Here is a 12,560-nt window from a genome sequence, read left to right as displayed (position 1 = left end):
CGGCCTCCAAAAGTGCTGGGATTACAGGGTGAGCCACTGTGCCTGGCCATAAATAATTTTTATAATTTAGAAAGAAAATAGCTGGGTACAGTTCCTCACACCTGTAATCCCAGCACTTTGGGAGGCCCAGGTGGGCAGATCACTTGAGATCACTACAGGCGCATATTACGACAGTTAGTTGGGTGTGGTCATATGCACCTGCTATCCCAGTTACTGAGAGGCTGAGGTGGGAGGATCCCTGCAGCATAGGATAATTTTTGTCCTTACTCTCATGGTGCTTGCTGACATTAAAGATTTGGGAAAATAATTATGGTTTTGATAAATGCTATAAAGGGAAAATATAGGGTAGTATTAAAACATGTATCGGGGTACCTAACCAAATGATGGGATTAGGAAAGGGAAATTAGCCCTGCTATCTCGCCACCCCTCTACAGAGCATTTCAGGGTGCCCAAAAAGTTGCAGCTCTGCTATGATTAGAATCGTACATGGTTTGAGTGTGGCTGTCTGACATCCTTTAGCTGTCCTGTGGCACAAACTATTTAGTATTAGGGCTTCCTCTGAAGTTGAAAATCATAAGCTGGGAGATGTCATGAGAAGAGAGATTTAAGGATTCATAAATCAGATGAGTGGCTAAGGAAATTGGGGGAAATGTCCCTAAGATTCCTGAAATATTTAGATAGAATTAATAAAAACATAAGATATTAGCAGCTAAAACTCAAGTTATTACTAATTACTGATCAACTCAAAATATTGGAATAGGAAAGTATTACAAACCTTCAAGTCACAAATCTAAATAGTTTCACCAGATAGCCACAGCATCAAAATTTCCTAAAATCAACCTTATTTGAAATTGAAAACCTAGTTTCTAAATTTTAGTTTCTGAGTAAACTGTTCTGCACTGATGAAAACAAAATCGTTTTTTGGAACACAGTGACAAAGTAAACGTAAACATAGCACCCTAGTGCTCAGAGCCCAAAAACGTCATTATCAATGACAACAGTGGGTCTCCCTGTCACCGGGAGTATTGTCAGCAGCTGTGCACATTTCTGCCTCCCCTGAGCAGGCATGATGCTCAGTACCACACACTGCCTGTCTGGTTTTATCCTCACGACACCTTGCTCAGCATGTCATGCAACCAGCTAATAGTGGACCTAAGTTCACTTTCTCTCTAAAGACTGTGTTTTCTTCATTACATCCTGCTGCTCTGTGTTTATGGTGAGCATTTGTTGCCTCTAGGTGCCTTCCCTTAGTCTTGTCGTGTCTGTGGACCTGAGAGTTTATATTAAACTAGGTATTGGTGATGACTTACCTGTCTTCAAGGTAGTGTAGTGTAGTCCAAAGAAAGTTTGTCATGTCTTGGCTACAACCATGACATGAGTCAGAGGGAAATGTTCTCTTGAAACCTCTGTGGCTTTGCTATTGTGAAATTTTCATGAAGAAGGGGCATAATACATGGGTAGTGGCGTAGCTTGAAGAAGAAGAGAAGCTGATTAACAGAGTATGTGCTTCTCCATAGGGACCATTGTTGTGGAAGGCCATGAATTGCATGATGAAGACATCCGCCTCATGTACACCTTTGATCAGGCCACAGGTGGGACTGCGCAGTTTGAAGCACACTCAGATGCTCAGGTATTTTTCTGTTTCCTAAAACATTTCTTTACCAAGAGATGAGAGCATAAGAGGAGAAAGCATTTGCCTATGCCTTTTCTGATAATGTTGACAGTTTGTCTCAGGGTAAAATAAACCAGTTACTTGGTTTAGATTGGCTTTGTTAAACTAATATATCTTTATGCCTTTAACATATACATTTGTTTAATGAATGCATAAGTATCTTGTGATTTCTACATGTAATTGTCTCAAGTGTGAGGTTGCACAAAAATGAACCCTTCATGCTGGGCGCGGTGGCTCACACCCATACTTCAGCACTTTGGGAGGCTGAGGCAGGCAGATAACAAGGTCAGGAGATCGAGACCAGTCTGGTTAAGATGGCGAAACCCAGTCTGTACTAAAAATACAAAAAATTAGCCAGGTGTGGTGACATGTGCCTGTAGTCCCCGCTACATGGGAGGCTAAGGCAGGAGAATCACTTGAACCTGGGAGGTAGAGGTTGCAGTGAGCCGAAATTGCACCACTGCACTCTAGCCTGGGCAACAGAGCAAGACTCCATCTCAAAAAAAAAATGGAACTCTTCAAGGAATGTGTTAGTCAAGGACACATGAAATTAAGCCATTGCTTAGTATTCTACCTGGTAAGTTATCTGGTAGAAATAATTACACACAGGGCTCCTATCCAAAAATTGGTGTAAAGGTGAAAGTGGTCAGGGAACACTCACTGAAGAGACTGTACAGGCTGTTTTTGATTCTGGTGTCAGTATTTTTTGCCATGATGGAGGAGAGACTAACTCTTTGCAATCTTGACCAGACATCCCCAGTCGGCATAGTTGTAAGATCTCGTGTGTGGTTTTAGGGATATCTGTGCTTAGCATACCATTTGCAGAGGAAGGTAGAGCAGCACCTCCATGAAAGAAGGTCGACTTCCTCAGTCCTTTATCCAGGCTCTTAAGTTAGATGTATACAGAACTCCCCATGGGCAGACAGTGGCAAGGAGTTGAGGTATCGAAGCTGGGGAAGAATGCAAGGGCAGGCAGGGAGGAGCTTTGTAAACACTTGACAGTGGGCAGTTCTTCCTCGTTACAACAAATGTTAGGAACCTGAAAAGTTGTTCACACTTAACAAAGGTGTTGATGCTACTGAGTTTCTTGACATGGCTTAGATGTTGTAGTGGGCTTGGTGGCCCTGCACTGACTGGAGTTTTGATCTTACCCACTTCATTACCTCTGATGCCTTTGTGAAGTGAGTCATTTCTTTTTTTTTTTTTTTTGAGACGGAGTCTCACTTAACACCCAGGCTGGAGTGCAATGGCACAATTTTGGCTCACTGCAACCTCTGCCACCTGGGTTCAAGGAATTATCCTGCCTCAGCCTTTCAAGTAGCTGGGATTACAGGTACCTACCGCTGTGGCTGGCTAATTTTTGTATTTTTGGTATAGATGGGGTTTCACCATCTTGGCCAGGATGGTCTTGAACTTCTGACCTTGTGACCCACCCGCCTTGGCCTCCCAAAGTGCTGAGATTACAAGCATCGGCCATTGCACCCAGCCATGAGTCATTTCTTTTTTTTTTTTTTTTTTTGGCCCCAAGTCAGAATCCATGGACTAGAGTGGATGTGGCATGCATGAGTCATTTCTTAACTTCTCTTTTTGCTCAAAGGTAAATGAGATGATACCTAATTTCAAGTTTTGTAAAGTGTATTCTACTCTGCAATGTGCTGTGTAACAGAAGTGATGGTGTAATATTGCTGCATTATAATCAACAACCTTCAGAATAGATGAGATAGAAACATTAACCTTAGCAAAAATATGGCAGTTTAAATTAAGTGATTCATTGTAGAATTAGTCTTTTGTCATTCTGACAAACCTAAAGATCACAGGGGTCATGGTATAAGAAAGTCACTTGGAGTTGACTGCTGTGAGGCCTTTGATCCACCTGTTGTGGCCTGAAAAGCTGTGCTGCTCCAAGGGCTTCATGATTATTGATCTTATTTGTTAGAAGAGTTGATATTACTTCTTAGATGACCGAAAAGCAGAGTCATGTGAGGGACTCGAGGTGGTTTCAGGGCATTTCCTATGAGCAGCACCCTACAAAAAAAGAAGACACAAAAAGCTGCACACCTTTCTCCAGAGATAGAGGACTGGCTGGTTATGAAGAAGTACCTGAATAATAAACTAGATTAATTTTATTGCTTTTGCTCATTTGCGTGAACAAATAGTGCTGCATTAAAGAGTCTCCAGATTAAGTTTTAAATGGCATTTTGCTGAGTTGGGAAGAAGTGTTTCTCCTTATTTGATTGTCATGGTGTGGTGTGCACTGTTCATTCCCACAGGCTTTGGTCCTCTTAGATGTCACTCCTGACCAGTCAATGGTGGATGAAGGAATGGCTCGGGAAGTCATCAATCGCATACAGAAACTTCGCAAAAAGGTTAGTTTGTCAGTTAAGAATGAGCTACTGTTTTATTTTGGTTGTTGGGGGAAGATAGGAGAGGCAGGTAATATCAACCGTAGTGATCAGTGCATGACAGTCACTGATCTACAGTCTGTTTAGATTGTATTCTGCAGGAAAGTCACTCCTCTTCCCCTCCCGACATGTTCACTCCCAAGCTGTAGCTTTCAGCCAATCTATGCTTTTTCCCATCCTTTTTAGCTCCATTGAGCTTCTGTGATATAGCCCCTGTGACTGGGGCAGAAGGTAATCAGAGATGATAGTGTCTTTGCAGAAGGGCAGAGCTGCAGTCAGCATAGACAGGCTTCTAGCTTAGGGGAGGTTCCTGGGTCTGGATAGAGTGGGGTAGTTTTTCCTCATTAGAGAACTGAGGAATACACACAGAGCTCATCCTGGAGAGCCGAGGGGCTATGAAACCCCTGCCAGTGAGAGAATCAGGAATTTCTTGCCCTGCAGAGGGCAGTGACAGCTGCCACACGTCTTGCTTCCCAGGCGGTTCAGGGTCTGAGGAGGCTGTTCCAGCAGATAAGAGGGTGCTTGTGACCTCTCAATCAGTTCAGAACTTTGTTAAGTGGGTTCTGAGTTATTTCTTGGTTTCAACATTCATGAGGCAATGATTGTGTCAGGAAAAGAAACATGCCCTATCCCCAAAGAGTGGGGGAAAGGACACGAAGGTAATCCTGTACTGCAGTGCAGTTAGTCTCACAGATCACCCAGCAGGGAGGGACGGGTGACTGCCCTTCTGTGATGATTCAGCATGGGATCCGTACCCTTAATTCAACAGTACCTTCTTTAAGTTCTGATTAATAGAATGTATTTTCCTTTTAAAATTTTCTGTGTGTGCTTTCAGTGCCATCTAGTTCCAACTGATGAAATCACAGTGTATTACAACGCAAAGTCTGAAGGAAGATACCTGAATAACATTATTGAAAGCCACACAGAGTTCATATTTGCCACCATAAAGGCTCCCTTGAAACCATATCCAGTTCCTCCATCAGATAAAATCCTTATTCAAGAAAAAACACAGGTAAGTGCTGAGTTCCACTGAACTGCTAAAAGGTTTCAGATTAGGTTTTACCTTATGTACTCACGTGTTGATATTCTGTCCCCCAGTAGAGATTGGCACAGCACTCAGTCTTGAAGTATTGCTCTGGACAGTAGTGGGTAGAGCTAGAGAGTAGAAGCTGAGGAAAGGTGGAGGGGGGATAGAAGGCAGAACTGTTCTCACAACAGCTCTCTTGAGGAAGGTAGCCAGGAGAGTAGATGAGATTTGCCCAGAAATAAAATGGCTATGCGGGCCTGTTTTTCTAAAACTGGCAAAGTCAGTGTGTGGATTCTGGTAATTATCATTAAAAGTAAACAGCAATTGTCTTGAAAAACATTTAACTCTTCTGGTAGTGGGTTCTCCCTAAAATTACAGTACCAAAAAAGAAAAATCACAATAGCATTTTCTGTTGTTATATCTAGGAATTTTAGATAGACTTATGAAAGTCTGATATTAAGGTATGGAAGATATTGGCTTATGACTTACAAGTAGATCATTTAGGCCAGGCACAGTGGCTCATGCCTGTAATTGGAGCTACTTGGCAGGCTGAGGCAGGAGAATCCTTTGAACATGGGAGGTGGGGTTTGCAGTGAGCCAAGATCACATCACTGCCTGGGCGACAGAGCAAGACCCTGTCTCAAAAAAAAAGAAGTAGATCATTTAAAATACATCTCAGTCACTTATTTAATTATTTTCTCCTGTCTCATTATTTCTATGGGACAAGTAGGGCAAGACGAGAAGGGGCTGACCATGGCTGTTTCTCTTTTCAGTGAGGCGAGTTGTAGTGTAGTTTCATTTTCTGTTTTGCCTATTGTGTAATTTTTTTACTTTTCTTTAAGTGAGCATATATTTTTAAGAGACCAGAATAAAAGGAGAAGAAAAATGGGATATAAATTATAGCTTTTGACTCTTGAGAAATGAGATTGAATATGTTCTAAGTTTTATACAGCCTTTGTTGTTACTGAGAAGTCACTGTGTTATATGATGGTGTGGCACATTGCAGTCAGGTGCCGCAGTTACTCAGCCATATATTCTCATGTGCTCAGTTGAAGGGTTCTGAACTGGAAATTACACTTACCAGAGGATCTTCCCTTCCTGGTCCTGCTTGTGCATATGTCAATCTTAATATTTGTGCAAATGGCAGTGAACAAGGTAAGAGTAAATTCTATGATTTGTATGACTGTTTTTTAGTTAAACCTGTGGATGTGAAAAAACAACCAAAAAAATTTATGGATGTTTTTAAGGGAATTGGAAGCATTATTTAATAGATAACTTTTTCCTCTTAATTGTCATCAAAATGAATTCACTAGGTGAGATGCAGTGGCTCATGCCTTTAATCCTACCACTTTTGGAAGCCGAGGTCAGAGGATTAATTGAGGCCAAGAGTTCAAGACTACACTGGCCAACATGATAAGACCCTGCCTCAATTTAAAAAAAAAAAAAAAAAAGGCCCAGTACGGTGGCTCACGCCTGTAATCCCAGCATTTTGGGAGGCCGAGGCAGGTAAATTACTTAAGGTCAGGAGTTCGAGACCAGCCTGACCAACATGGTAAAACCCCGTCTCTACTAAAAATACAATAATTAACCAGATGTGGTGCTGGGCACCTGTAATTTCAGCTACCCAGGAGGCTGAGGCATGAGAATTGCTTGAACCTGGGAGGCGGAGGTCACAGTGATCCGAGATATTTTTAGACAATAACTGCTGTACTGTAACCAGACACCATAGAAAAACTATGGTCCCACCACCACCCATACCAGCAAAGGCCAAGTAAGCCTGGAGTTCACCATTGACAAGCCAAAGACCTCTCCCCTGTCACAGGGGTATCAGAGAAGACCAAGTAGGGAGCTGGGTCATCCTAGTGGGACAGTAACGAGCCCCTCTGCCCAGTGGTATCAGTGGAGGCCACATGGGAGACCTGAATTTCTATCCCCTTTGGGCAGTAACAAGGCATCCCTCCCATTCACAAATGCATGGCAGCAGTGAGGCCACATACTACCAGCACCTCCTCTGCAGTGTCAGTAAAGGTATGCATGAAACCCAAACAGGATAAACCCAAAAGAATCCACATCAACATATATCATAATCAAACTTCTGAAAACCAAAGACAAAAAAAATGTCTTATATGCAGTGAAAGAGATATAACACCTAATTTAGAGGGGAAGAACAATTCACATGATACTGGATTTATCATTAGGAACTACAGAGGCCAGAAAATGAAAAGGCGGCATTTTTCAAGTGCTGAAAGATAAGTATTGTCTACCAAGAATTCTGTATCAATCAGACATATCCTTCAGGTTGATGGGAAAATCAGGACATTCTCAAATGAAAGAAAATTTTAAGAATTTGTTGCCAGCGGACCAGTCCTAAAAGAGTAGCTGCAGGAAGTTCTAACACAGAAAGCAAATAATAAAAGGGGGAATCCAGACACACCAGGAAGGAAAAATGAGAAATCAAAATAGAGGGTAATTCAATAGACTTTCAGTCCTCTCATGGGTGCAACAAGCACTGTATCATTGTTTGATGTGGTTCTCTGTCTATGTACACTGAGGCTTCAACATCATCAGTGGGTTCTTGGGTCCTGCAATTTTAAGTGAAAGGATGTACTGTGTGCCATGGAAACTTAACTCCTGTGGTAAAGTTGGTTTATTACATAGTATGTCATTCTGCTTAAAGTCACAGTTTCCAAGAACCTACCAGCAATATTAAGTAAGGACTTAATGAACAAGTAATAGTTAAGACAGTTACAAAGGAGACCAGGTTTCTACATTTATCACAAACTGGTAAAATACTGACACCAATGAACCTTAGGAAGTTATGTTTATATTAGGTACTACTTGGAGTTATCAGTAAGAAAAGACTATATACCACAGGATACATATAAAACCCTAGAAAAATAAAAAATGGAATTCTAAAATATGTTTAACTGTGGTAGTCCATTTTTCATTGCTACTATAAAGGAATATCTGAGGCTGGATAGTTTCTAAAGAAAAAAAGTTTATTTGGCTCACAGCTCTGCAGGCTGTACAAGAAGCACGGCACCAGCATCTGCTTCTGGTGGGGGCCTCAAGAAGCTTTTACTCTTCTTCACAGAAGGTGAAGTGGGAGCAAGTGTATCACATGATGAGAGAGGGAGCAAGATAGAAGGCAGGCTCTTTTAAGCAACCAGCTATCGCATGAATAAACAGAGTGAGAGCTCATTACTGCAACAAGGCTACCAAGCCATTCATGAGGGATCTGCCCCAGTGACCCAAATACCTCCTACTAAGCGCCACTTTTCAACATTGATTTGGAGAGGACAGACATCCAAACTGTATCAGTAACCCACAAGAAGCTAGGAGAGGAAACAATCAGAACAAGTATGCCAGGTACAGTGGCTCACGCCTATAATCCCACCAGTTTGGGAGGCCAAGATGGGCAGATCACCTGAGGTCAGCAGTTTGAGATGAGCCTGGCCAACATGATGAAAACCCACCTCTACTAAAAATAAAAAGATTAGCCAGGCATGGTGGCAGGTGCCTGTAGACCCAGCTACTTGGGAGGCTCAGGGAGGAGAATCACTTGAACCTAGGAGGTGGAGGTTGTGATGAGGCAATATTGCACTCCAGCCTGGGTGATGGAGTGAGAGACTCTGTTTAAAAACAAATAAAAAAGAACAAACAAAAGATGAACAGAGTTATTAAAAACACATTAGCCCAATATATGCTGTCTGTAAGAAACTTCAAATATAATAATACTGGTGAGTTGAAAGTAAAAGGTTAGAAAAATATATACTATGCAAACATTAATGAAAAGAAGCAGGACTGGTCATGTTTGTATTAGATGAAACAGACTTCAGAACAGAGAAAATAACCAGGGACATTAAGTAATGATAGACATGTCAATACACAAAGAAGACAGAGTGATCCTAAACTTATATGCATCTAACAAAAGAGCTACAAAATACGTGAAATAAAAAGATACAGACATTACAGAAGAAATAGACAAATCCACAACTATAGTTGGAGACTTCAACATACCTTTTTCAGTAATTGATAGACCACTTAGAATACCTCACCCGAAAATAGCAGAATATAAATTATTTTCAAGCTCTCACAGAACTTAGATACATTATAACCTGGGCCATAAAACAAACCTCCACCAATTAGTAGAATTGAAATCAGAGTGTGCTGTCTGATCACAGTAGAATCAAACAATTAATTAGTAGTAGAAAAATAAAAGGAAAATCTCCACACTCTCAGAAATAAACAACATCTTTTAAATTATCCGTGATTAGGGAAGAAGTCTCAAAAGGAAAAAAACACAGAACTGAGTGAAAAGGAAAATAAGGCATCAAACTATGTGGCATGTGGCTAAAGCAGTCCTGAGAGGGAAATCTCTGTTGCACTAAAAACTGAAAGAAAGATGGTTTTAAATCATAATAAGGTCTAAACTCAAGAAATCGGATAGGAAAAAATAAATGCAAAGTAAGAAGGAAAGAAATAAAAATAAGAGAAGAAATCAGTGCAATTGAAAATAGGAAAACGAGAGAAAATTAATGATACAAAAACCTGGTTCTTACCAAAAAATTCGTCAAAATTAATCTGTAGTGAGACTAATAAAGAGAAAGAAGACACAGTTGCATGTCAGGAATAAAAGGAATTATCAATACAGACTGCAGAAATCAAAAAGATACTCAAATACTATGAATAAATCTCCATATCTAAGTCAGACAACTTGAAGTGACCGAATTTTTTTTTTTTTTTTTGACAGAGTCTCGCTTTGTCTCCCAGGCTGGCGTGCAGAGTGGTGCAATCTCGGCTCACTACAACCTCCACCTCCTGGGTTCAAGCAATTCTCGTACATCAGCCTCCCAAGTAGCTGGAATCACAGGTGTGCGACACCATACCTGGTTAATTTTTGTATTTTTTGTAGAGATGGGGTTTCACCCTGTTGGCCAACCTAGTCTCAGACTCCTGGCCTCAAGTGATCTGCCATTCTTGGCCTCCCAAAGTGCTGGGATTATAGGTGTGAGCCACTGTGCCTGGCCTGAAATGAACCCTATTTCTAAAGCGCACAAACTACTACAACTCACACAATATGAAATAGATCATTTTAATGGCCCTATAATTATTAAGGAGAGTGAATTCATAATTTTAAATCTCTAAACTAATCTCCACACCCAGTTTCACTGGAGAATTCTTACCAGAATTAACACCAGTTCTACACAGATTCATCCAGAAAATATAAGAGGAAGGAACATGTTATTCATTTTATGTGGTTATTACCCCAGTATCAAAACCAGATAAAGATAGTATTAAGAAAATGATAGGTCAAGCACCATGGCTCACCTTGTGATCCCAGCACTTTGGGAGGCTGAGGCAGGTGGATCACCTGAGGTCAGGAGTTCAAGACCAGCCTGACCAACATGGTGAAACCTCATCTGTACTAAAAATACAAAAATTAGCAGGGTGTGGGTTGGGGAGTGCCTGTAATCTCAGCTACTCAGGAAGCTGAGGCAGGAGAATTGCTGGAACCCAGGAGCGGGAGGTTGCAGTGAGCCCGAGATCATGCCATTCCACTCCAGCTTAGGTCAACAACAGCGAGACTCCATCTCAAAAACAAAAAAGAAAAAACAGATATTCCTTGTGAATATAAATGTAAAATTCTTACCAATAAATTATTAAGTAGAATTGAGCTATATGTACAACGAATTATGCATCATCACCAAGTGGGATTTATTCCAGGGATGCAAGGCTGATTCAATATTTAAAAATCAATGTAATTCTCGTTTTATCAGACTAAAAGATTACATGACTACAGAAGTTGATTCAGAAAAAGCATTTGATGAAATTCAACACCCATTCATGATGAAAATCCTCACAAAAATAGGAAGAGAGGAGACCTTTGTAGACTGGATAAATCAGCATTTTACAGAAATCCTATAGCTACCATTATACCTAATGGGGAAAGCCTGAATTCTTTCTACTTAAAATCAGGAACAAGGCAATCACAACTCATATTCGACATTGTACTGGAAGTTCTAGCCAATAGACCAAGGCAAGAAAAGGAAATAAAAGGCCTACAGATAAAGGAATAAAGCTGCCCCATGGGAAATCATAAAGAATCTACATACAGACACCCAAATAAATAGGCCAGGCACAGTGACTCATGCCTGTAATCCCAGCACTCTGGGAGTGGAGGCAGGCAGATCACTTGAGGTCAGGAGTTTGAGACCAGCCTAGCTTGGCCTGCATGGTGAAACCCCATCTACTAACAAATATGAAAAATTAGGCATAGGGGCGGGCACCTGCAGTCACAGCTACTTGGGTGGCTGAGGCAGGAGAATCACTTGAACCTAGGAGGCAGAGGTTGCAGTGAGCCAAGATTGCACCACTGTACTCTAGCAACAAGAATGAAACTCTTGTCTCAAAAAAAAAAAAAAAAAAAAAGTTTTACAGTCAATGTGAGCTTATTTTTTTTTTGTTTTCTTGAAACAGATGCAACCTGGGATCACCATATTGGTCTTCCCATGCCAGCTGCTCCCATGGTGATTGTGTGTTCATTTAGACCTGTGATGATGTCTCAGACAGTACATAGTTCCTTGAAATCCTGTGCAACTTCAGTGATGTTGTATGGCATTGAGCTGGTCCATCACTGCCAACATCCTGGCTGTCTCAGGTGGCCCTGTAGAAGGAATCAGTTAGATAGTCACCGAGTGTGCATCAGTAATGTAAACAAGGCCAGTATTCTAGTCACAGAGGGCCAGCAGCATGATGATAAGAGAGGTAGGGCCTATTCTCCCATCTGCCAACTCCAGGACTGCCCATTCCTGGGTCAGTTGACCAGATACCTGGGAAGAAGAGCTCCCAATGCCAAGATTATTTTCCTAGAAATAGCTTTAAATGCAGCCACAGCTTGGTCCTCTGCCTTAATATGATTTGATATGTTTTGCAATTTACTGTCCTGCTGAAAACATTCATATTATGAGGGAAAACTACAAATCATCTTTAAATCTGTTATTTTTAAATGTTTGGCCTTTTTCAGTACCTTTTGGGTCCAAGCATTAATTGGGTTTCCAAAGTAATTGAATATAAATGATACTGCTTATAAAAAAGAAAAAGAACTTAGAGTCACATGTTATAAGATAAACATACAAAAATGATTTTTATTTCATACTAGCAATCTATACTAGCAGTGAACAAGTAGACAGTGAAATTTAAAATATGGTTTCATTTACAGTCACTTAAAAAAAGATGCCAGGCCAGGTGTGGTGGTTCATGCTTGTAATCCCAGTACTTTAGAAGGCTTAGGTGGGAGAATTACTTTAACCCAGGAGTTCAAGACTAGCCTGGGCAACAAAGTGAGACCCCATCTCTACAAGAAATAAAAAACTAGCCAAGTGTGGTGGTGGTTACCTTTAGTCTCAGCTGCTTGGGAGGCTGAGGTGGGACGATCACTTGAGCCTGGGAGATAGAG

The 12,560-nt window shown here is 41.0% G+C and overlaps 1 protein-coding gene across 2 annotated transcripts in view; it reads left to right on the top strand.

Moving 5' to 3' along the window:
* The window catches only part of IARS1 (isoleucyl-tRNA synthetase 1), a 75,560-nt gene that overhangs the window by 47,102 nt on the left and 15,898 nt on the right, over positions 1-12,560 (top strand). For both annotated transcript variants that reach the window (XM_012472202.3, XM_012472201.3), the window contains exons 27-30: positions 1,518-1,630; positions 3,943-4,038; positions 4,910-5,086; positions 6,151-6,256. In XM_012472202.3, the coding sequence (XP_012327625.3) occupies positions 1,518-1,630; positions 3,943-4,038; positions 4,910-5,086; positions 6,151-6,256 (492 nt within the window). The remainder of the gene's footprint in view (positions 1-1,517; positions 1,631-3,942; positions 4,039-4,909; positions 5,087-6,150; positions 6,257-12,560) is intronic.

Source organism: Aotus nancymaae, unplaced genomic scaffold (genome assembly GCF_030222135.1).
Source record: "Aotus nancymaae isolate 86718 unplaced genomic scaffold, 86718_ANA_hifiasm-v0.15.2.pri h1tg000041l, whole genome shotgun sequence".
Classification (NCBI taxonomy): Eukaryota; Metazoa; Chordata; class Mammalia; order Primates; family Aotidae; genus Aotus; species Aotus nancymaae.
This window is presented reverse-complemented; position numbering and strand designations above follow the sequence as displayed.